The sequence below is a fragment of the Neoarius graeffei genome, chromosome 5 (genome assembly GCF_027579695.1).
Source record: "Neoarius graeffei isolate fNeoGra1 chromosome 5, fNeoGra1.pri, whole genome shotgun sequence".
NCBI classification, from domain to species: domain Eukaryota; kingdom Metazoa; phylum Chordata; class Actinopteri; order Siluriformes; family Ariidae; genus Neoarius; species Neoarius graeffei.
The window spans coordinates 11860762-11884703 of record NC_083573.1 but is presented as its reverse complement, the minus strand read 5'-3'; the positions used below and the strand labels follow the sequence as shown (position 1 = coordinate 11884703).

The window sequence follows — 23942 nt, the reverse complement described above, 5'->3', positions numbered from 1 at the left end:
CTGGCTGAGGTCTTGGCCAGCCATCGCCAGCCTTTGCCAGCCATCACCAGCCCCCAACCAGCCATCACCAGCCCCCAACCAGCCATCACCAGCCCCCAACCAGCCATCACCAGCTCCCAACCAGCCATCACCAGCCAACCAGTCAACCAAGAACAGGCAAATGATGATGTAAGTGAATTTTGTAAGAGTTTACAAACATTTACAACATTTACCTCCCAAGCAATAGCCTTGAGCCAGCCATCCCTCAAATCAAATAGCCTGCTGTCAAGTCAAACAAGCCTGTTGTTAAAATGTCCAAATGTTGTTATCAGTAAATTTATAGTAGATCATGAAGTTAAGTTCAGAATTGTCAGCCAATGTTAACTGATGGGGGTGAGGAGGCTTCATATAGCCTATATAACAAGTTTGTGATTTTTCTTCTGAATTTCAAGGTTGTCATTGGAGGAACCCTCAGGGTCAACAAAATTAAATTGCAAAGATGCAACCACCAACTCCCGACCAAGCTGGTGTGTGACCTGCTAGGAGTTGTATTTTCAAAAAGAGAGATGGCCACCTCGTCCCTGACTGGACAAAAGGGCAGTGCCAAAGACGAAATAAAACCACCACTGGAGGCCACCGCGGTCAAAGCTATTTTTGGTAAGTTTAGCCATTTTGTGTGTCTAATCTGCTGCACGTATTAAGATATACAGTATATGCCATTTTTGCAAATTAACACCACTACTACTGCCATTATGTTTATGTTGTACCGCACCATTATCAGAAAAAATCTGACCTTTAGAATGTTGCCATGTCTTTTACTGTTTAATCACATATGGGATTATGTTTTTCACATTACTTTGCAGAATACACTCTGCAGAAATTTCCCAATGTGGAACTATCCGTCCTGAGGGGAGCCGTCAGGAATAAGTTAAACAATGTCAGCAAGCTGTTCAAGAAAACACAGTAAGTGTACTCAACAGTGAACACACACACACACACACACACACACACACACACACACACACACACACACACACACACACACAGGCATCAGGAAGGTCACCACAGTCTTAGGCTACATCCACACGACAACGGCAACGAGATGTTATTTTAAAAAATATCGCGTCCAAATGGGCAACGATCAGTAAAATATCAGGTCCATATGGCAACGCAACGCTTGCTGAAAACGATGCAATATACATGCCACACCTCTAGGGGCGCTGTAAGACAGTCCCATCGGAGACACCAGAACAATAGAAGAAGTAAGGACGCATGCGCATAAACTATTATTATGCGCAAGACTTCATATTAGCCACAAAGTCAGAAAAATCTGTTCGTAAAATTACATTATAATGACCAAATACAATGAAAAGTATTTTTCCAGTCTCACCTGTGAAAGGTAATCCCATGTGATCTCGTTTGGACGGTAAACCTGCTGGTACAGTTAAACGCAGCACATGAATGAGGCATCTTTATTCTCCGCTTTGACCCATCCAATATGGCGGCGAGGATGACGTATGATTCTACGCGGAAGGCGGCGTCTTTAATGGTCCGGAATAAATTGAATGCTACACGTTGATGGATTAATTTGTTGCTCTACGCCCTTTTTGAGGAATGTATTGTAGGACTTAAACCAACGTCTGAAGAGGTGAGATCGCTCCTTTTTTTCCCTATTTTTGCTGGCGGGGTTGACTCTGCCCTAAGGGCTATTCACTCTCTCTCTCTCTCTCTCTCTCTCTCTCTCTCTCTCTCTAACTTTGCACCATTACACAATAAATATTCACAGTGAAAATATTTTGTAAGCGCGTTTCATGAACCAAGTTATAGGATTTGTTGACAACTCGCATCGAGTTCGTTACACTTCTACCCAGCGTGAAGCACTCACAGTCATGTGGTTGTGATGGCATCGTAAACAAATCTGTTCTACTCATCCAAACAACTTCGCAACGGCAATGTTGCCAGATTTTTCCACTCTGGAACCCGTTCTCAAAAGATTGCGTTTTGGGGCACCCAAAACGGTGGTGCCGTGTGGACGCCAGGCCGAAACGATAAACAATTGTATCGGATTCACCTGAATCCGTTGCCATGTGGACAGGGCCTTAATCCATAGTCAGCCTGTGTAGCTCATTGTATAATTAAAGGATAATTCTGGCAAATTTTTAAATGTAAACAATCCATGCCCCATGAGAATGGCCAGGATAGGGCTTAACAAAAAAAAAATGCTGCAATACAACTGCATGTTGAGATTGACTGGAATTCTCCTTTTAGGCTAGCATTTCTTTTGACCCACTGACACTGCCGTAAAATAGAAGTCCATATACATTAGTAGTCTATGGCAAACATTGTGTTATCTTTTGCTATGAAAAGGCATGCTTTTCAGCTACACGCTTCTGAGTGCTGTAGTAAATCAAGTGCCACTACATGGTGAAACACAATTTTGCCTTTGAAGTCAGTGGTAGGCATACTTTTAACATTATTATTCATGGACCAATAAAGTATAAAAAATACCTAAATTAGTGTCATTTGTTGTAAACTACAATAACATTTCTTGTAACCCTATATTACATTGTTAAAAAAAAAAAAAAAACACCACAGGGTGTTGTGAACAAGCCGAGTAAATAATTAGCTTAATTAGAATAAAACAAAAATAGCAATTAAGATGAGTGTAGCCTAAGTAGAACCAACCTTCTGGTATGCCTTAACAATCCTAAACCAAAATGCCAGCTCTGCATTTGCTCATGCTCTTGAGAAAGTGGGAAAGAGTCAGAAGAGCTTGCCAAGTTCAAAGAAGATGACCACAAGTAACCTATTCTGACTTTGTCTGAATATACTGAGACTCACTGACACACACAGTGCGTCCGGTGATTTTATCTCACCCGTGAAACCATCATCTACTTATATAGACTCCTGGATGCACAGCTTTCCAGCCACAGTAATTACCCAAATTCAAATGGTCCAAGCACATGCGTTGTTTGGTATATTTACTTTATTTTTGGGTTTATGTCATACATAGAAATTAATGCCTCCCTTTGAGGCAATTTGTAGTATAGCTAAGCTCTCCCTTTGCATTTGTTTTCACATTCAGAGTCTGGTTTATTTATGTTTTGAATGGATTTCTAAGACATTCTTATGGGAAATGTGGAAGATGTGGAAGTGTTCCACATTTCCCTGCAGCCAAAATACATGAGCTTGTGATTCTATTTTTAATAAATCATGCCTCTTTCATAAGGTCGCGGTCTACTCACAGTCGGGTCATACCAAAGACAATCATAAAAATGGTAACAACTGCCATCTGGCAAGGCATGCTGCAATACAGATGCGAGTGGGGAAGTCAAACTCTCATGGTTACCAGAGGACGAGCCCCCCACTGTAACCCTAGCTGTATAGGTGAGAGGCCGAGGGCTAACGAAATGGAGATTGGCGCCGCACCCATATGCCTCAAAGAGTTAGTTTGTACTGGGACAGGAGACTGTCTGGGAAGACTAGATCCTGGTGTGGAAGGGACTTTGCCTGACTTTGACTGTTTACTAGTGTGTGTGTGTGTGTGTGTGTGTGTGTGTACAGGTATGAACAAGTCAACACTCAAATATATCTTGTATGGATAATATCTGTCAGTATAAAGGAATACTTTTTAGGGGGTTTTGTTTGCCTTTAAGTGGTGTGGGTGTGATCGGAGCATGATGTCTGAAGACATGCAGATTATGTCAACCGGCTACTCTAAATTGATCAAAAGTGTGAGTGTGAATAGTTGTTCATCTCTGTGTTAGCCCTGCGATAGACTGATGACCTGCTCAGGGTGTACCTGAACTCTTACTCAAAGTCAGCTGAGATTGGCTTCAGCTTCCCCTGCAACCCTGACAAATAAGTGGTATAGATAATGGATGGATGATTACAACAAGCACTAAAGTTAAACAATAAAGTACATTTTTGTCAGGCTTCACTGTTTTTAATTCCATATATATTGAAATACTAACATTTTGTGGTGATGTAGTGGTTAGCACTGTCGCCTCACAGCAAGAAGGTCCTGGGTTCGAGCCCAGCAGCCGGCCAGGGCCTTTCTGTGTGGAGTTTGTATGTTCTCCCCGTGTCTGTGTGGGTTTCCTCCGGGTGCTCCGGTTTCCCCCACAGTCCAAAGACATGCAGGTTAGGTTAATTGTTGGCTCTAAATTGGCTGTAGGTGTGAATGTGATTGTGAATGGTTGTTTGTCTCTGTGTCAGCCCTGCAATGATTTGACAACTTGTCCAGGGTGTACCCTGCCTTTCGCCCATAGTCAGCTGGGATAGGCTCCAGCTTGCCTCCGACCCTGTAGAACAGGATAAGCAGCTACAGATGATGGATGGATGAATGGATCCTAACATTTTGCTAATTTCCTTTCTTAATCACACTTTATGTACAAAAAATACATATCCAGTGTATCAGGAGGGTTGTGCAGAGTTGAAGCATCACAATTCCATACTGTGATAAACAAATCTTACAATCTGGCACAACTGAAAATAAAAGCACCAGGGAAAGGACTTTGGCTACATGTTACAAGACAGCTTAAGAAATTTAGCTCTAATCTTATCAATTTCTGCCTTGCCATTCTGTGTAAAAGGTCCAAATACAGAACAGGAGAACATTCTGTTCCACCTCTGAGCTGGAAAGATTGGTAATAATAGAGCCAGAGTTGATGTCTCTGTAAAAGGAACAAGCCAGAATGCTCGGACAGGGGTGTGACTTTTTGACACTGACATTCTTCTTTCCAAAGAAGCACAAATTCGAATGTCTATGGCAAATTTTAAAGTAATAGAAGTTGAGCCATCCAACTGGACAATAAAATGCATTATGAAAACAAATGATTACAAATAGCAGTAGAAAAAACCAACTCATTTGCAAAAAAAAAAAAAACTTGGTACCACCAGCCCTCATATACAGTAATTACACACCAAAAAAAGTGGAGGAGAAGAAATGGGTCTTCAGACATGTTTTTAAAATGTCAACATTATTACACAACCTAATGTGAAGCAGAAGATCATTCCAGAGCCTAGGGGCAACAGGTGAGAGAGCCCTGTCACACTGAGATGTCAGCCAAGATCTTGGCAGTACAAGGAGTAGTTGGTTGGATGACCTAAGTGCTCTTGGTATCAAGTAAGAGTTGAAGGTCACAAATTTTGGAGCGATACGATCATTTATAAGACATTTATAAGCAATTAGTAGATAGCAAATTAATCATGAATAAACCATTTATATACATTTGTAAATTACTATTAAATCATTTCTAACTTAAGTTTTACAACATTTATGTGATTTATGCATTATTAAAAATGCATTAACAACATTGTTTGTACATGATTTATTCATCATTAACTAATGTTACTTAATGTGTAGGAAAACATTTTGAATCATTTTCAGAAAACATTCTTTGATTAAAGCTACATGTATTGAGTTTTTCATGGTTAATAAATGATTTGTTAAACATTTAGTAAGACAGTATAAATCATGTTCAGTTTTTGTTGCAGCCCAAAGCATTTCTGGAAAAATCATCGATAACAAACTCCTTATTATCAAACGATTTCTATACATTTATAACTGATTAGTACATCATTTGTAAATGTACTACTTTAATATTTATAAAAGATCTGTAGATAATTTTTTCCATATGATCATCAAATGAAATGGTGTAGCTGCGTTAACCCCCCCCCCCCCCCCACTGTACTGCCATTTGTTTATTCATGTTTAACAAATTATTTGTTAGACATCTTTAAAAAAATCTATAAATTATTTGCAGATGTTATTATGTCCCTTAAGCTAAATGTTTATAAATTATTTGTAGACTTTTTACTCACCTTTTATGAATGATCTGGCTTTTAGGAATACAGACACGAAGCAATTACTAACTTGTCTATTCATGTTTAACAAATGATTTGTTAGACATTCATAAAAATATCTATAAATCATTTGCAAATGTTATTGTGTCCCTTAATCTAAAGTGAACCCTATTCATCATTAACAAATATCTAATAATGTTTGCTAAAGATCTGTCGACTTTTTCATCAAGTTATAAATGTTGTAGATAAATTTGGGATCCATCCTTCTTTGTGACATCAAACAGTGACAAAATTAGGGGTATAAGAGTATCATACATTTTATCAAAATGAACACAATAACCAATATAACAACAAAACATATAACAATAACAATGATTTTCAACAGCCTGCACACTGACATGGTTTCTCTGTTGTGTAGTCTGTTTTCTTCTGACTAGCTGCACTTTACTTTTCTAATGTCATGAAGTAGTCTACCGAGGGGACCATGATGATGTTTCCTAGCAAGCCACTCATGCCACTCAGTAACTGCCAGGTGGTCTTTAAGTAGCTGCTCTGTGCAGTTTCCCTTCACTCTCCACACCCTCACCTTGTATGTTCTCCAGGCCCTTTCAGTGTGCTGGGTGTGGGCCCCTGTTTCTGGATCTAATAAGCACAGTATGACTGAGGAATTTATTAATACCATGTACAGTATGAGTCTCCACCCAAAAATTACCAGACCCACCAGAATTACTGACCATAGTGCTACCTTAATAGATAATATATTTACCAATGATATAGATAATAATAACATTATAAGTGGAATATTAATCAATGATATTAGTGATCATCTACCAGCTTTTACAATTTATGACTGTAATCATAAGATAAATGTGACAGACCATAAACTTAAGTATAGAAGAGTTAGGACTGAGGAAGCCATGTTTGCATTAAATAATGATTTATTAATACAAGACTGGGAATCAGTTTATATAGAGAATAGCATTGATAGAGCATATGATAATTTAAGTATATTCAAATTATTATATGATAAAAATTGCCCACTGAAGCAATATAGTACAAAACTATAATGACCAACCTTGGATTACTAAGGGTGATGCCTGTAAGAAGAAAAACACTCTATATAGAGAATTTATTAAATTAAGAACCAAAGAGGCAGAAAATAAATATAAAAAATATAAAAAACAAGTTAACAAGTATCATAAGGAGATGTAGGAAGGATTATTATGGTAAATTAATATATAATAACAAAAATAATATTAAAGGAATATGGAATATATTAGTGTTATTAAAGATGGTTCTGGACAAATACATTACCCTAAATACTTTAATGACAAAGGTATCGAAAATTATAACATGGATGTAGTTGCTAATAGTTTTAATAATTTTTTTGTTAATGTTGGACCAAGATTAGCTCAAAATATCTCTGATCCAGTAACAAATGTTGATTGTATAGATAATATTATAAAGAGGAATTATTGTTCTATGTTTCTTACACCAGTAGATGAGAGGGAAATTATTGATATAGTTAATAAATGTAGTAATAAAATGTCCACAGATTGTAATGATATTGATATGAAACTAGTGAAAACTATTATTGGGGGGATTTCTAAACCATTAACAAACATCTGTAACTTGTCATTTCAAACCGGTACATTTCCAAGCAATATGAAAATAGCAAAAGTAATTCCATTGTATAAATCTGGGGACAAACACAACTTCACAAATTACAGACCTGTTTCTTTACTTCCTCAATTCTCCAAAATTCTTGAAAAACTATTCAATAACAGATTAGATAAATTCATTGAAAAATACAAACTACTCAGTGATGGTCAATATGGATTTAGAGCAAATAGATCAACAGAGATGGCACTAATGGAATCAATTGAAGAAATCAGTAACTCTATATATGATAAGAAACATGTCGCTGGGATATTTATTGATCTTCAAAAAGCTTTTGATATTAATATATCATGATTAATAGTAAGATGGAACAATATGGGATAAGGGGAGTTGTATTAAATTGGATAAAAAGTTATTTGAACAACAGGAGACAATTTATGAAGTTGGGTGGCTCTGTCTCAACTCGTTTGAATATTGATTGTGGTGTCCCTCAGGGATCAGTATTGGGTCCTAAACTGTTTATTCTTTATATAAATGATATGTGCAATGTATCAAAGATATTTAAGATGGGATTATTTGCAGATGACACGAATATGTTTTGTTCTGGAACAAATTTACCTGAGTTAGAAAACATAATCTCTTCAGAATTGTGCAGGTTAAAAAGTTGGTTTGATCGAAATAAATTATCATTAAATCTGTCTAAAACAAAAATCATGTTATTTAATAATTATAAAATAAAGAGGGCAATAAATTTACAGGTAGATGGTGTTGATATTGAAAGTTTCTAATAATACATTTCTTGTGGTAATAATAGATGATAGAATTAATTGGAAATCACATGTAAAATACATACTAATGAAACTATCAAGAAGCACATCTGTGAGTAAAGCTAAGCATGTCCTGGACTATAATTCACTCCGCATTCTTTACTGTTCCCTGGTTTTACCGTACTTAAATTACTGCTCAGTGGTGTGGGGAAATACGTATAAATGTTCACTTCATGCAATAACTATACTTCAAAAAAGAGCTATAAGAATAATTCATAGTGCTGGTTACTGAGATCATACTAATTCACTATTCTTAAATTCAAAATGTTTAAAATTCAGGGATATTATAGAATATAAAACTGCCTTAGTAATGTACAAAGTAAAGAATTATAAAGTACCAAGGAATATCCAAATAATGTTCTCGGATAGAGAGGGGGGCTATAATTTTAGGGGGAAGTTGAAATTTAAAATTCGCAGTGCTAGGACAACGTTAAAAATGTTCAGTATCTCTATTTGTGGAGTAAAGCTATGGAACAGTTTGAATGTGGAGCTCATGAAATGTACAACTAATAAACCAGTTTAAAAAAAGGTATAAGGAACAGATCTTTATGAGGTATAGGGAGGAGGAATTACAATAACATGCTACTGATAATATAAGTGTTTAATTAAAGACAGTGTGAAAATCTCTGGTATAGGTCCATAGTTTAGATTTATAAGACTCTTAAATTGTAGGCTAGCTGAAATAGATGTTTTAGACCCATGAAAGTAAATATATTAAATTAATTACCATGTATGCCACTAGTAATGGACAATGTATTTAAAAATATACAAAACACACAATCCGATTTCAATAAACAGTTTACTTCAATCCAAGCAATTTCAAGCTATGGTATAATAATAATAATAATTAAAGCTGCTAGCGGCCTTGACGGGCCCTTGCACGTGTGGTTCCGCAACGCAGGACATCCCGCCACCCAACAAAAGTCACATGTCATATATACATCAAATGTTCAAAGGTGATGTGCATGTTGCAAATGTCATGACTGCTTGACGGATGAGAGATAGACAGACAAAGACTGTAAGTGTGTGTGTGTGTTTCTGTGGTGTGAAAATGTACATTTATATATGTACAAAACTATACATGTGTCTCCTCCTTATCTCTATCTCACGCTGTAATCTTAAGTCATCCTAGCTTTCCTGTGTCTGCAGTGTGTGTGTGTACATGCAGGGTTTTCAAATGTCTGCAACAAAATGCACAATGATGGCAGGTCACTAATATAGATTTAGGCACTGCCTAAAAGCGGAGCTCCCATCTGTTTCTGGGTTGCAGAATTTTCTTATATCCTAGCCAGTCTCTTTTGTTTTATTTCTTTACTGGCTAGCACTGGCCACTAGGCAGTGTGTATGACTGGTAATTACTAACACTGACCACTAGGCAGTGAGTATGACTGGTAATTACTAACACTGACCACTAGGCGGTGTGTATGACTGGTGGTACACGTACACGGACAAACCACAAAAAATCGACTCAATGGGTTTACCATTTTTTCTTAGGTATGGTGCTCCGCTGGAGCTCCGCTATTATTGTGTGTGCATGTGTGTGTGTCTGTCTGTCAGAGAGAGAGAGAAAGTGTGTGTGAAAGAGAGTGTGCTCATAGATGTTGCGTGTTCATGCGAGTGCATACTTGTGAGAGTATGTGTGTATGCATAAATATGCATATGCCTGTGTATGAGTGTGCACAGAATTGTATGTTATATCATCAGACTCATGATATCCAATATTTTATAAAGTTTCAGATCAATCCATCAATGAATTGAACAATTTTCCCCATTTCCTGCTTGGCCAGATGGTGGCACTGTGCTAGGCATCTGAATTGCACATGTGATCTAATTGTGTATCATCACAATTAGAGTTGAGCCGGATACTCAGCTGAAATGAGTATCCGGTACGGATAAAGCACTTTTGCCGAGTACGAGTATTATACGAGTAATACGAGTCAAAGATTCTAGCATGCCACTAAAAAGTTGTTCTTCAGCTCTACCAATCAAAATACCGGAAAGGCTATCACCAGAGGTGTTCTAGAGCATCTCTGCAATATCGACCTGAGCCTGTCTGAAAATGATCCACAAAACAATACATGAGGCATCTGCTGAAATCTGGTAAATGTTTTGGTCTTTTTTTTTTTTGGATCTGTTGGTCATGATTAAAAATGGGGAAGTTCTGAGGACAGCTCCAGCCAGGGACAGTCCCCATTTTTGGTGGAAAATGGGGACGTCTGGTCACACTACCTTGATGACGATTTGCACACGATTGGCAGTATCTTAACCAGCTTCATGAGGTAGTCACCTGGAATGCTTTTCAATTTATAGGCATGCCTTGTCAAAAGGTAATTAGTGGAATTTCTTGCCTTCTTAATGCATTTGAGGTCAAACAATAAATGGTAAATAATAAAAATATAGTAAATAGCCTTATTTGACAACTGTAGTAATCCATTAAATAAAGAGAAACGACAGTCCATCATTACTTTAAGACATGAAGTGTCTTTTTTGAAAAAACACTGAATTAGGTGTGTCCAAACTTTTGATTTGGAATGCATATACTGGTGGGTTCAAAAAGTATTTAGACCCCTTCAGGTTTTGTGCATTTATTGTGTATTTATTTCAAAATAAATTAGATTTAGGGCGGCACAGTGGTGTAGTGGTTAGCGCTGTCGCCTCACAGCAAGAAGGTCCTGGGTTCGAGCCCCGGGGCCAGCGAGGGCCTTTCTGTGTGGAGTTTGCATGTTCTCCCCGTGTCCGCGTGGGTTTCCTCCGGGTGCTCCGGTTTCCCCCACAGTCCAAAGACATGCAGGTTAGGTTAACTGGTGACTCTAAATTGACCGTAGGTGTGAATGTGAGTGTGAATGGTTGTCTGTGTCTATGTGTCAGCCCTGTGATGACCTGGCGACTTGTCCAGGGTGTACCCCGCCTTTCGCCCGTAGTCAGCTGGGATAGGCTCCAGATTGCCTGCGACCCTGTAGAAGGATAAAGCGGCTAGAGATAATGAGATGAGATGAGAAATTAGATTTACGTAGATTGGATGTTGTAAGAAATCTCTTAATTCCTGAAGCATCAATTGTAGCTGTGAGACTGTAGAGAGAATTCTCCACAAGCTCTGAACACTTTGATTTGTGTAGTTTCTCCTATGTTCCTCACAGATGCTCTAAAACTCAACCACAGATATCCCATGGGGTTCAAGTATGGGCTGGGCCACTCAAAGACATTCAAATATAATTTTGGCTTCATCAGATTACAAAATCATTTTGCTAATGCTCATCGATTTGCTTTAAATGCCTGCCACATAGATTTTATTCAGGAGTGGCTTCCATTTACTCGAAATGAAATCTAATATTTTGAGATTTTTTGCACTGGAGGACAAAATTGTCAAAATTAAAATAGAAAAATGTTTGAAACATTTAAATTTGCATACAATGAATCTAGAATACATTTAAATTTTCACTTTCTTAAATAACTGACAGAAAATATTGAACTTTTTCATGATATTCTAATTGTTTGAGATGCAGTCGTAAAGTATACTAATAATACAAATATGATGTGATCACATAGTCAAATACCAGTATTTAGATTCAGTCGATTATACTTAAAATGGGGCTCATTGATCTCGACAAATAGTATGTGGAGAAGCAGTTTGGATAGGGAGCTTAACATATAAATATGCAAAACTAAACAAAAAAAAATCTACTAACCAGAAAGTAAAATAATATCAAATGATCAACTTTCTTTTGAAAAAGATGAAAGTAACCAAAGTATTACATAGCTTTGGCAATAACATGCAATGGCGGTTGCAGTTTTGATTCTGTCTGATTAACCCACATTTCAACTGCTGCATTTTTCCCCAACTTTGGCTACACAATCTTTGTGCTGTACATTTCTTGCGAGTGTGAGCTCCTCTTCTTTGAGAACTGATTGGGAATCGTTGGGCACTGACCAAAGCAAAGAAAAAAACAGTCTTTCAGCATCTTGAGAATTAAATTTCTGAATTTCTGCCCAACAAAGGCATAGATTATGGGGTTGAGGCAGCAGTGACTGAATGCTATGGTTTCCACCCACTGCATAGCCATATACAGGTCCTGATGCCACTCACAGCTGTGCATATAACCCAAATGATGCAGGAAATTCAGGAAGATCACAATGTTGTAGGGCGTCCAGAAGAGGAAAAAAACAGTGAATAAGACAAAGATGAGCTTGACAGCTTTGTGTTTCTTCTGAGACTTCATGGCCATCAAGACAGGGATGATACGTGAGTAGCAGAACACCATCACTGAGAGTGGAATAATAAAGCCAAGGATGTTCAGCTCAATGTAAGAGAATGATGTCCATGCTGTCCCTTGTGGATATTCCACCCTGCATGTCCATCTCCCTGATTCATTCTTTGCTTGGGAGAAAATGATGGTTGGCAGAGAGGCTCCTATGCTAAGTGCCCACATAAACATAACCAGCACTATACTTGCTTTCACAGATTGGGGCTTGAAGAAGTGGGAATTATGGACATGGACAGTAATGGCGTAGCGGTGTACAGTCATGAGGATCATGAAGAAGATACTTCCATTAAATCCCAGCATGTAGAGTGCTGTCACTACATGGCACATGAAGCCCCTGAAGGTCCAACTAGCGATTGCAGCATAGTGAGCCCAGAAAGGCAATGAAATCAGGAACAGAATGTCAGAAAGTGCCAGATTGAAGAGGCACAGATCTGTCATATTTAACCTTTTGTGATACTTGACCAGACCACACACCACCAGGCCATTGCCAATGAACCCCACAATGAAGACAATGCTATAGAGGGTAGGGAGGAAGACTTGGCTGAAGGCCTTTTCTTTGGGACTGCTGCAGGCTAAGTATGGGTTGTCACCAGAATTGTTTTTGGCTGTTTATGAAAAAAACAAACAAATAAACAATGGCCTCATTAGCACATCACTTTTTTAAAAAATACAATTCAATAATAGTATATTATCAGAAACACTAATGCAGGTTTTTCTGTGGCTGCACTAAAAAAAAAAAAATACAATGAAACCTATTGCTAGTTTGATATTTTATTTGCTGAAGCACTGATCACCATGTCTTGGCAGCTATAGCCAGCTTCAGTACCAGTCAAAAGTTTGGACATACCATCTAATTCAAAGGTTTTTCTTCATTTTTTATTTATTAAGACACTTCATGTCTTAAAGTAATGATGGATGTTATTTCTCTTTACTTCACTGAGCGGTTCCTGACATAATCTGGATTACTAAAGTTGTCAATAGGGCTATTTAACGTAATTTTATTATTTACCATTTACTGTTTGATGGTTGCAAATGCATGAAGATGGCAAGAAATTCCACTAATTAACTTTTGACAAGGCACTCCTGTTAATTTAAAAGCATTCCAGTTGTCTTCTTCATGAAGCTGGTTAAGATAAAACCAGTAGTGTGCAAAGGTGTCATCAGAATAAATGGTGGCTACCTTGATGAATCTAAAATATGAAACATATTTAACACTTTTTTTTTACCACATAATTCCATATATGTTCCACATGTTATTTCATAGTTTTGATGTCTTCAGTATTGTTCTATAATGTAGAAAATACTCAAAATACAGAAAAATCTATGAATGAGTACTGGTGTCTAATCTTTTGACTGGTACTATCTATTTTCAACAATCTACTATAAACAATGTAAAGCAGCTTGTACATACATAATAAATTTTAGATGCATTTTACTTATTGGAGTAATGACTAGCCAACAAACAATTCCTAGATGCAAAATGGAAAAATGCCACTTACTGGTCATGTCCATGACTGTGGAGCTCAACAGTGAATGTGAAAGCAGTCTGTGGAAGCTGCAATATGACAAGGCTAAGCTGTGACGTGGGGAGTTACCCTGCTGACAGTACAGTCATGCAATTCACTTAATAAGAATCACTTTTCATAGATACACAGGTGCACAGCGAAATAAAAGTATTCTTAGCTTGGCATGTTTCAGGCCAGTGTTTTCAATTTAATTTTTGGTAATGTTTCACCATAGTAATACAAATTCATGAAATGGTGGTGATTTTTTTTTTTTTTATAAGGTGTGGCCATCAAAACTTGTTTGGAAGGTGAATGCATTATGAAAAGAAAACACATGACAAAGATTTAATGTTCATCTTGTTTAAAGCCAGATATGGGTTGATGTCCACCTTTGCAAGGTTGACATACCAGCAGTAGCAGTCAGACATTTATGAAAAAAATATATTCATGTTTAATTTCAGTGAAGAAAAATAGTTTTCCACCTCTCTCACTGTTCCTGAAATTAAAATTAACTTTCAGAATGACTGACTCTTAATGGGATATTGGAAGAAAACAGTTCACTACAGACTAGATAAATATTCCCAAAATATTCATGATTCAAGAACATTAGAAGGTGCTTGGGTTTAGTGGCAGACTTTTTTTTTTTTAGTAGAAAACAATATTTTACAACCCAGTGAACAAAATAAACTTGTTATTAATAGATATACATACTGTAGGAAACAGCTCGACACTACTTTTTTTTTAAACCAATATTTCAGTTACAGATATCTGTAACCACTTTTAGTTACTTAAAGGTTCATGCTTTACAAGAGTGAAAAGAAAATAAATCCACAAGTGTAAATGTGCAGGTTGATTTCATAGGCTGTTATTGTGAAAGCTTCACTGTGCATATGCTGCAATATAATAATAGCATTACATAACTTTGTGAAGCAGTAATGTGATAACAACATGTGTGGCATACATTTCTGGGTTCGAAAGAAAAGCAACCAAGAAACTTATTTGTTAATAGATGCCCATCTAAGGAAAAATTTTAACACAAAAGACGCACAATTGCTATCTGTCATAAATTTTTATAAATACAAGACCTAATCTTCTTGTCCTGACCTGTCAAACCCTCAAATAATTAAATATCATACAAAGAATGATTTCTCTCTCTGACATCAGGTAAAATATTTAACTTTGCTTGCTGAATAACAGCCTGTCAAAACTTGCATGTAAAAACGTGTACACGTAAAAACTTGACAACACCTAAATATATGTATAGGCTGATTTTCTGGAAGAATATATGGAGGATTCATTTATTAAATTTTAATAAATGCTTTATCATGGCCAAGGTCACAGTGGATCCACAGGCTTATGTCTAGCAAGTATTTTATTCATTATGTAATGCAGTGTTCAGAGTTGTTTTCTCTTAAGAAGTGACAAAAAAAAATGTAGTCCAGTAACAACAGTATATCATCAACTTGGAGTAGGAACAGTAATGACACTACGCATGATTTACACTGTGCCAATACTAATGCAAATCAACCACAAAAGAGCCACAGTTAGATTTATTAGTAGTTAATATAACGTGAGTAAATATTCTCCATAGATTATATTTTAAAATGGACTTATTGCTTTTTGAAAATGTAGAACAAAGCATTTAAAATATGCATAACTATACAAATGGCACTTTGCAAATTGAAATAGGTTTTGGTAATAGCATGTGATAACAGTTATCATTTTGATTTTATCTTTGTGCTGGAAGTCACTGAGAAGTGTGAAGACCTAATGGGCCTTTTCTCTGAGAACTTGCTTTTAGTTGTGCAGTGACCAAAGCAACGATGAAACCACTGTTTCTGCAGCTTTAGAAATATAACCCCAGTTCCAAAAAGGTTGGGACACTGTATAAACTGTAAATAAAAACAGAATGCGATAATTTACAAATTATGAAAATTCTATATCTGATTGAAAATAGTACAAAGACAACATATAAAATGTTGAAACTCAAATGTTGTTTTTTGAAAAATATATGCTCATTTTGAATTTGATGTCAGCAACATGTTTCAAAATAATTGGGACGGGGCGCATTTACTACTGTGTTGCATCACCTCTACTTTTAACACTCTGTAAACGTTTAGGAACTGAGGAGACCAGTTGTTGTAGTTTTGAAAGAAAAATGTTGTCCCATTCTTGCCCGATATACAATTTCAGTTGCTCAAACGTTCAGGGTCTCCTTTGTCATATTTTGCGCTTCATAATGCACCAAATGTCTAAAATGGGAGACGGGTCTGGACTGCAGGCAGGAAAGTTTAGCACCTGGACTCATTTACGATGGAGTCATGTCGTTTTAATATGTGCAAAAAGCAGTTTGGCATTGTCTTGCTGAAAGAAGGAAGGCCTTCCCTGAAAAAGAGTTTGTCTGGATGGCAGCATATTGCTCTGAAACATGTATATATCATTCAGCATTAATAATGTCTTCCTGGATGTACAAGCTACCCATGTCATGCGGACTAATGCACCCTCATACCTTTACAGATGCTGGCTGTTGAACTGTGCACTGATAACAAGCCGGATGGTCCCTCTCCTCTTTAGCCTGGAGGACGTGGTGTCCAAGATTTCTAATAAGAATTTCTACTTTTGATTCATCAGACCTCAGGACAATTTTCCACTTTGCCTCAGTCCATCGTAAAAGAGCTCGGGCCCAGAGAAGGGGCCGGTATTTCTGGATATTGTTTATCAGGCTTTAATTTGCATTTGTGGATGCAGTAATTAACTGTTTTCAGATGATGGTTTTCTGAAGTTTTGCTGAGCCCATACAATGATTTCCACTACAGACGCGTGTCTGATTTTAATGCAGTGTCACCTGAGAGCCTGAAGATCACAGGCATTCAATGTCAGTTTTCAGCCTTCTTTTGCATGCAGAGATTTATCCAGATTCTCTGAATCTTTTAATGATATTTACTACAGATGATGTGCTCTCCAAATTCTTTGCAATTTTACAGTGAGGAACTTTATTCTTAAATTGTTGCACTGGTTGCCCATGCAGTCTTTCACAGAGCGGTGGACCCCTCCCCATCTTTACTTCTGAGAGACTGCCTCTCTGGGATGCTCTTTTTATACCCAATCATGCTATTGGCCTGTTACCAATTAACCAAAGTAATTTTTTTTTTTTTTAGCATTACACAACCTTTTTAGTCTTTTGTTGCCCCTGTCCCAACTTTTCTGATATGTGTTGCTCACAAACTCAAAATGAGCTTTTTTTTTTTTTTTCAAAAAACAATGAAATTTCTCAGTTTCAACATTTGATATGCTGTCTTTGTACTATTTTCAATGAAATATAGGGTTTCCATGATTTGCAAATCTTCACATTCTCTTTTTATTGATGTTTTACACAGTGCCCCAACTTTTTTGGAATTGGGGTTGTAAATTCCTAAACTTCTACTCCACAAAGGCAGAGATTATGAGGTTGAGGCAGCAGAGACTGAGTGCTATGGTTTCCACCCACTGCATAGCCATGTGGGGGTCCTGTTGGCACTGAAAGGTGTTCATGTAACCCAGTTAATACAGAAATGTAAGGAAGATGATGTTGTCGGGCATCCAGAAGAGGAAGAAAAAAGTGGCCAAGACCAGTATGAGCTTGACAGCTTTGCATTTCATCTGAGACTTTATGGTCATTAAGCTGTGGATGATATGCGAGAAGCAGAAAACCATTACTGAGAAAGGAATAATCAAGCCGAGGATGTTCAGCTCAATGTAAGGGACTAGTTTCCACACTGACCATTGTGGATATTCCACTTTGTATTTCCATACATCTGATTCATTCTTTACCTGGGAGAAAATGATGGTTGGCAGGGAAGCTCAATCTAAGTGCACTGTAAAAAGTCCTTCAGTGGTCTTGTCAATATGACTTTATTTTTTCAAGTATATTTCTCTCTCATTCTCTCTCTCATTATCTCTAGCCGCTTTATCCTTCTACAGGGTCGCAGGCAAGCTGGAGCCTATCCCAGCTGACTACGGGCGAAAGGCGGGGTACACCCTGGACAAGTCGCCAGGTCATCACAGGGCTGACACATAGACACAGACAACCATTCACACTCACATTTCAAGTATATTTATTCCAAGAAATAAATAGATTTATTTTTCTTTTTTTGGTTTAAGTTACCCATAAGTACGTAACAAGTGTGAATATTATTTCAGTAATTTACTATTTTTGACAATACAATTAATTTTATTTGACTGTTAAACTGAGTTTTGTAAAATCAATTTATAATGGTTTATATCAGAAGTAAAATGCCAGGACACCCTCACTTGCAGTGACAGAAGAACAAGCACGGACAAGTTTCTGTCTCGTCTGTTACAGCAGCATGAAGGAGCAACGCATTTGATTGCGGAGTCTGTCTAGGAGGGTTAGATATTACTTTGCACAATGCATGTAAGTCAATATTTTTATTGCTTAAAGTTAGATTTTACCTGAATTATGATTTTGTTGTGCATTTTTACAAAAGCATGGCTCTCTTTCCACCAATTATTTTACCTCGCAGAACAAGGGAGTTGCTGGTGTGCCACTGCCTTGATTGGTTCCTCTGTCTGTGGTATTATGACTTTCTGTGGGATAATTGGTGATCTGACCCCCTCCCTTTTTGCTTCCAAATAGACATTCAGCTGTCTGTCAAATGGTTTAGAGAAAATCATAACATGGGTTTTATCAGCTTGACATTTCACAACTTTTCCAAATTTCAAACAAATATTGGCATTAAAAAGGTCATAAGATATTTGAAGGATTAAATTATTAATTAAAAAAAAAATACAGCAGTGAGGTCTGTTACAGTCCAAACAATGACCAATTGCATTCAGTGTCAACAAAGCACATTGGCTAATTAAATATTTTTCAGGGATTACAGATTTGAATATACTGTGGACCATGAATGTACTATATGCATAATGCATCATCCAATTTCATAATTAAATTGTTATGGGTATTTGTTGGTTGCAAATGTCTAACCTTAATCTGTTGATATATTTGACTGAACTTTGTTGATACATTTTAAAACTGTTTGTCCTGGTGAGAAGAAATTAAGGATTATCTTGACGAACTTATTTGCATTAACATCCTTCCTCCTGATATTATTATAAATCAACTACCTCTATTTTTTTTCATTTATATTTCTTCTTAAGAAGACCATCAGATCTACCCTACTCAAAGCAGCAGTTTGACTAACCCTATGAAGCTTTGTGTACACATTAGGCAAGTTCCCAAGTGGGTAGACTATATTATAAATGTCTTAGGTTTTTGCAGAACATGTTTTATTAAACTATTGTGTCATTTTCTTGAATAATGAAAGTGATAGTTTGGTTTATTTGAAGTGGGGATGGATGAGTTGCTTGTCCACTGTCAGTGTATGGCCTACAGTAGATAAGGGGTGGCATGCCTCTGGTGGGGACACATTTTAGCCACTTAAAAAAAGGCTCACCTGAAAAATCAATACCTGTTTCCACTACATTTAGAATATTTTCATTGCTTCATCTTGTCATCAGTATGCCTTTTCATTTTAAACTATGTTCTCAACTGTAGTACACCCATATTCCTATGCATACGTGGTTGAGAAAATATAGTTCCAAATGAAAAGGGTGTCTGATGGCAAGATAAAGTGGTACAAATAGTTTAAATATAGCATGCATGTAAGTCTTTTTTTTTTTTTTTCAGGTGAGCTTTTATTAAGTGGCTCAAATGTTTTTCTCATGTTCCCATCTGCAATACATTCCTTAACTGTACTGGGTCCACCTGTGCTTCTCCAAACTGGGAGAGTGCAGACTGTCATTTACAGTGGTGCTTGAAAGTTTGTGAACCTTTTAAAATTTTCTATATTTCTGCATAAATATGACCTAAAACATCAGATTTTCAAAGTCTTATCTTCATAACACATGTTTGTGGAAGTGTATCATGGCACAAACAAAGGAGATTTCTGAGGACCTCAGAAAACGCATTGTTGATGCTCATCAGGCTGGAAAAGGTTACAAAACCATCTCTAAAGAGTTTGAACTCCACCAATCCACAGTCAGACAGGTTGTGTACAAATTCAAGACCATTGTTACCCTCCCCAGGAGTGGTTGACCAACAAAGATCACTCCAAGAGCAAGGCATGTAATAGTCAGTGAGGTCACAAAGGACCTCAGGGTAACTTCTAAGCAACTGAAGGCCTCTCTCACATTGGCTAATGTTAATGTTCATGAGTCCACCATCAGGAGAACACTGAACAACAATGGTGTGCATAGCAAGATTGCAAGGAGAAAGCCAATGATCTCCAAAAAGAACATTGCTGCTCATCTGCAGTTTGCTAAAGATCACGTGAACGAGCCAGAAGGCTATTGGAAAAATGTTTTGTGGCTGGATGAGACCAAAATAAAACTTTTTGGTTTAAATGAGAAGCTTTACTGTATGTTTGGAGAAAGGAAAACACTGCATTCCAGCATAAGAACCTTATCCCATTTGTGAAACATGGTGGTGCTAGTCTCATGGTTTGGGCCTGTTTTGCTGCATCTGGGCCAGGACGGCTTGCCATTGTTGATGGAACAATGAATTCTGAATTATATCAGCGAATTCTAAAGGAAAATGTCAGGAAATTTGTCCATGAACTGAATCTCAAGAGAAGGTGGGTCATGCAGCAAGACAACGACCCTAAGCACACAAGTCGTTCTATCAAAAATGGTTAAAGAAGAATAAAGTTAATGTTTTGGAATGGCCAAGTCAAAGTCCTGACCTTAATTCAATCAAAATGTTGTGGAAGGACCTGAAGCAAGTAGTTCATGTGAGGAAACCCACCAACATCCCAGAGTTGGGGGGGCGCTAGTGCGCATGCATGGAGTAGACGTGTTTTTCGTGTGCTCCTGCCAAGTGCAACGTTTATTTTTATATAAAGCACAGTGTGACGAATATTTTGCTAAATACCATTCATACCACACTTTTAAAAGTTTAAGCTGACCTTTGCATCGTATCCTGCCTGAAAATGACTGATGCTCGAACAAGACGTGAGGCTTTGAAGACTACTAGCACTACCCGCTCAAAGCCAGACTCTCCAAAAAGCATGGCTGAATGTAACACTGAAGTGACTAGCATCGTGGCAGACACACTGAGTGCCACTAAATTCACGGATGCCCTACAAGCTTTAAAAGCAGATATATGTGGCAAAATTGATTCTAAATTGGACTTGCTATCTAGCAATCTCTGTACCGAAATCACAGCTGTTAAAGAGGAGCGTAAAAACTCCTTGTTGGGCTTGCAGGCTACAGTGGATAAGCATAGCGTCACTATTCACGATCTGAAGTGCTTTGCCACAACACATAGCGACACTGTCGCTATCATGGAGTCCAAACTTAGCAAGTTATCCGCAGAAGTATGTGCACTAAAAACAAAATGCAATGATCTGGAGGGCAGGCAGAGAAGACACAATCTTTGCATACTAGGCATACCTGAGGGAGATGAAGGGTCCCGTCCTACTGAATTCATTGCTCAACTATTTCAGGATATGTTGGAGGAGAATCCCTTGCTGGATGGGGCGCATCGTTCTCTCCGTCCAAAGCCGAAGAGGGGGAAGCCACCGCGAGCATTTGTCATCAGAGTCCATTACTACCATGTCTGTAACCAGATTCTCTGATGAGCAGCTGAGGCTTCAGCTGTTTGTGGTTTGTCTCTTTGTCTACATGTTTTATCTGTCGTTTTGTTTTTTAGTTTTTTTTTGTTTGTGTAGGGGCCTTCTGATATACCGTATACAAAGGTAGCTTCTGATAGTCCTGTGAGGGTTCATTTGTTAGTCTACTGTATCATACATTTGCTGCTTTATCTTGATATAATATGATCTCACAAAGCAGTCCTAACCCCACTCCCCAATTTAGTGGACACACTCAAATTTACTAGCTGGAACGTAAAGGGACTGAACCAACCTGTCAAGAGAAGCAAAGTTCTTCACTACCTTCAAAGTATAGGGACTCGTATTGCTTTCTTACAAGAAACGCACCTGAAAACAGACAATCACTCTTTGTTGCATAAACGGTGGGTTGGTCAGGTGCATCACTCACACTATAGCTGCAAAGCAAGGGGAACTGCTATTCTCATACACAAATCTGTGCCATTTACTTTATTACACACTAAACTAGATAAAAATGGAAGATATGTCATACTAACAGGTAAACTCTATAATACCCCAGTGATATAATACCCCAGTGATATTAGCCAATGTCTATGCCCCCAATTGGGACGATGAACATTTTTTCAAGTCCTTTTTTTCTTCTTTCCAAGATATGCAGTCTCAGTACCTCATTTTGGAAGGTGACTTTAACTGCTGGCTAAATCCTTCTTTAGACCGCTCCTCTATGAATATGAAGCCTCAAACGAAATCAGCTAAACTAATTAAGTCCTTTCTCAAAGAATTTGCTATATCTGATGTCTGGCGTTTTCTGAAGCCAACTAGTAGAGCTTATGCTTTCTTCTCGAATATGCACCACACTTTCACACATACAGATTATTTTTTATTAGATAATCAACTCCTCCCCGCCGTGCACTCCTGCACCTATAATCCCATAGTTATTTCTGATCATGGCCCTGTGACATTAGAACTTAACTGGAAAGGTCATATAAAGCCACGTTCACCATGGTGTTTTAATATTCGGCTATTGTCAGATGATGACTTTATAAAATTCATGTCCACTCAAATTGATGTGTTTTATTAAGATAAATAAAAATGAGGACACCTCTCCCTCTACTCTATGGGAAACATTTAAAGTGTACACCAGAGGTCTTACGATCTCATATGCAAGCCATGAGAAAAGAATGAGAGAAAAAAGAATGACAGATCTAATGTCTCAGATCTCACAACTTGACCAAAATTACGCCTCTTCTCCTACCCCAGATGCATATAAACAGAGACTTGTATTACAAGCTGAATTTAATAACTTGTCAAGCACCCTTGCTGAAGATCTGCTTTTTAAATGTAGATATGCTCAGTACGAGCAAGGTGATAAGTCCAGCAAGCTGCTAGCTCATCAACTGCGCCAAAAATCCTCAGCTCACCAAATTCTAAAAATAAACACACACACAGGCATTACAACGGATCCACAATTAAAAATGATCAATTCAAAAACTTCTACAGTCACTTGTACACCTCCGAGAATCAAAGTGGGCTGTCAGAGTTTGACTCTTTCTTCAGGAACCTTTCCATACCAAGCTTAGATGCAGCCTCAGCATCAGGCTTGGAGCAACCAATCACATTAGAGGAGATTCGTAGAGCAATCTGTGCTATGCAAAGTGGTAAATGTCCTGGCCCAGATGGCTATCCCATAGAATTTTATAAGAAGTTTTCAGATCAGTTGACCCCTCTCTTACTTGAAATGCTTAATGAGTCTTTTACTTCCAATTGCTTACACCCTACTCTATACCCATGTTTACATTAGACCGTATCAGTGGATCATCAGATTAACGTTTTTAAAACGATTAGTGTGCACACAGCAACACCAATACACGATTTGCGTGCACACAGCAACGCCAATACACGGATACGCTCGGCTCCGCAGGCATCCTGCGCTCCAAATCACTCCGCCCTGAACAGCGAGTGCCCTCTGGAGGGTGTGCACTCCGGCCCTGCGCAGCTCACACAGCGCGTGAGTGAAGTGCACAAGCCACGATTCGGGACTGAGCCGCTGTGTGTGTGATCCCAGCACATATCACTTACTACTTGCAAGTGGAAGGATGGCAAGCCTAAAGACAATCATAACTACACAATGGGCAGTATTTGCATCAGTATTTGCAGTATTTTTATACTTTTATACTCTTTAATGAAAGGTGATACAAGGCGGAAGCCTGTGCCGTTTTTCAGCAGTCGCGTCACATGACCAACACCAGCGAATCAGGAAGGTGGATGTCACAGTGACGTTGTCCAATGAGATGCCAGCTAGAGCTCAGCACAGCA

General features: G+C 37.9%; 1 protein-coding gene and 1 pseudogene across 1 annotated transcript; both read right to left on the bottom strand.

The window, feature by feature from the left end:
• Positions 1-12079: 12079 nt before the first annotated feature.
• Positions 12080-14002, bottom strand: LOC132885799 (C-C chemokine receptor type 5-like). Its single transcript, XM_060920321.1, has 2 exons — positions 13996-14002; positions 12080-13101 (listed from the first exon to the last, which is right to left on the bottom strand). Exons 1-2 carry the CDS (start codon positions 14000-14002, stop codon positions 12080-12082), a joined length of 1029 nt encoding a protein of 342 aa, XP_060776304.1.
• A 1717-nt stretch (positions 14003-15719) lies between these two features.
• The window catches only part of LOC132886335 (C-C chemokine receptor type 5-like), a 39289-nt pseudogene continuing 31066 nt past the window's right edge, over positions 15720-23942 (bottom strand).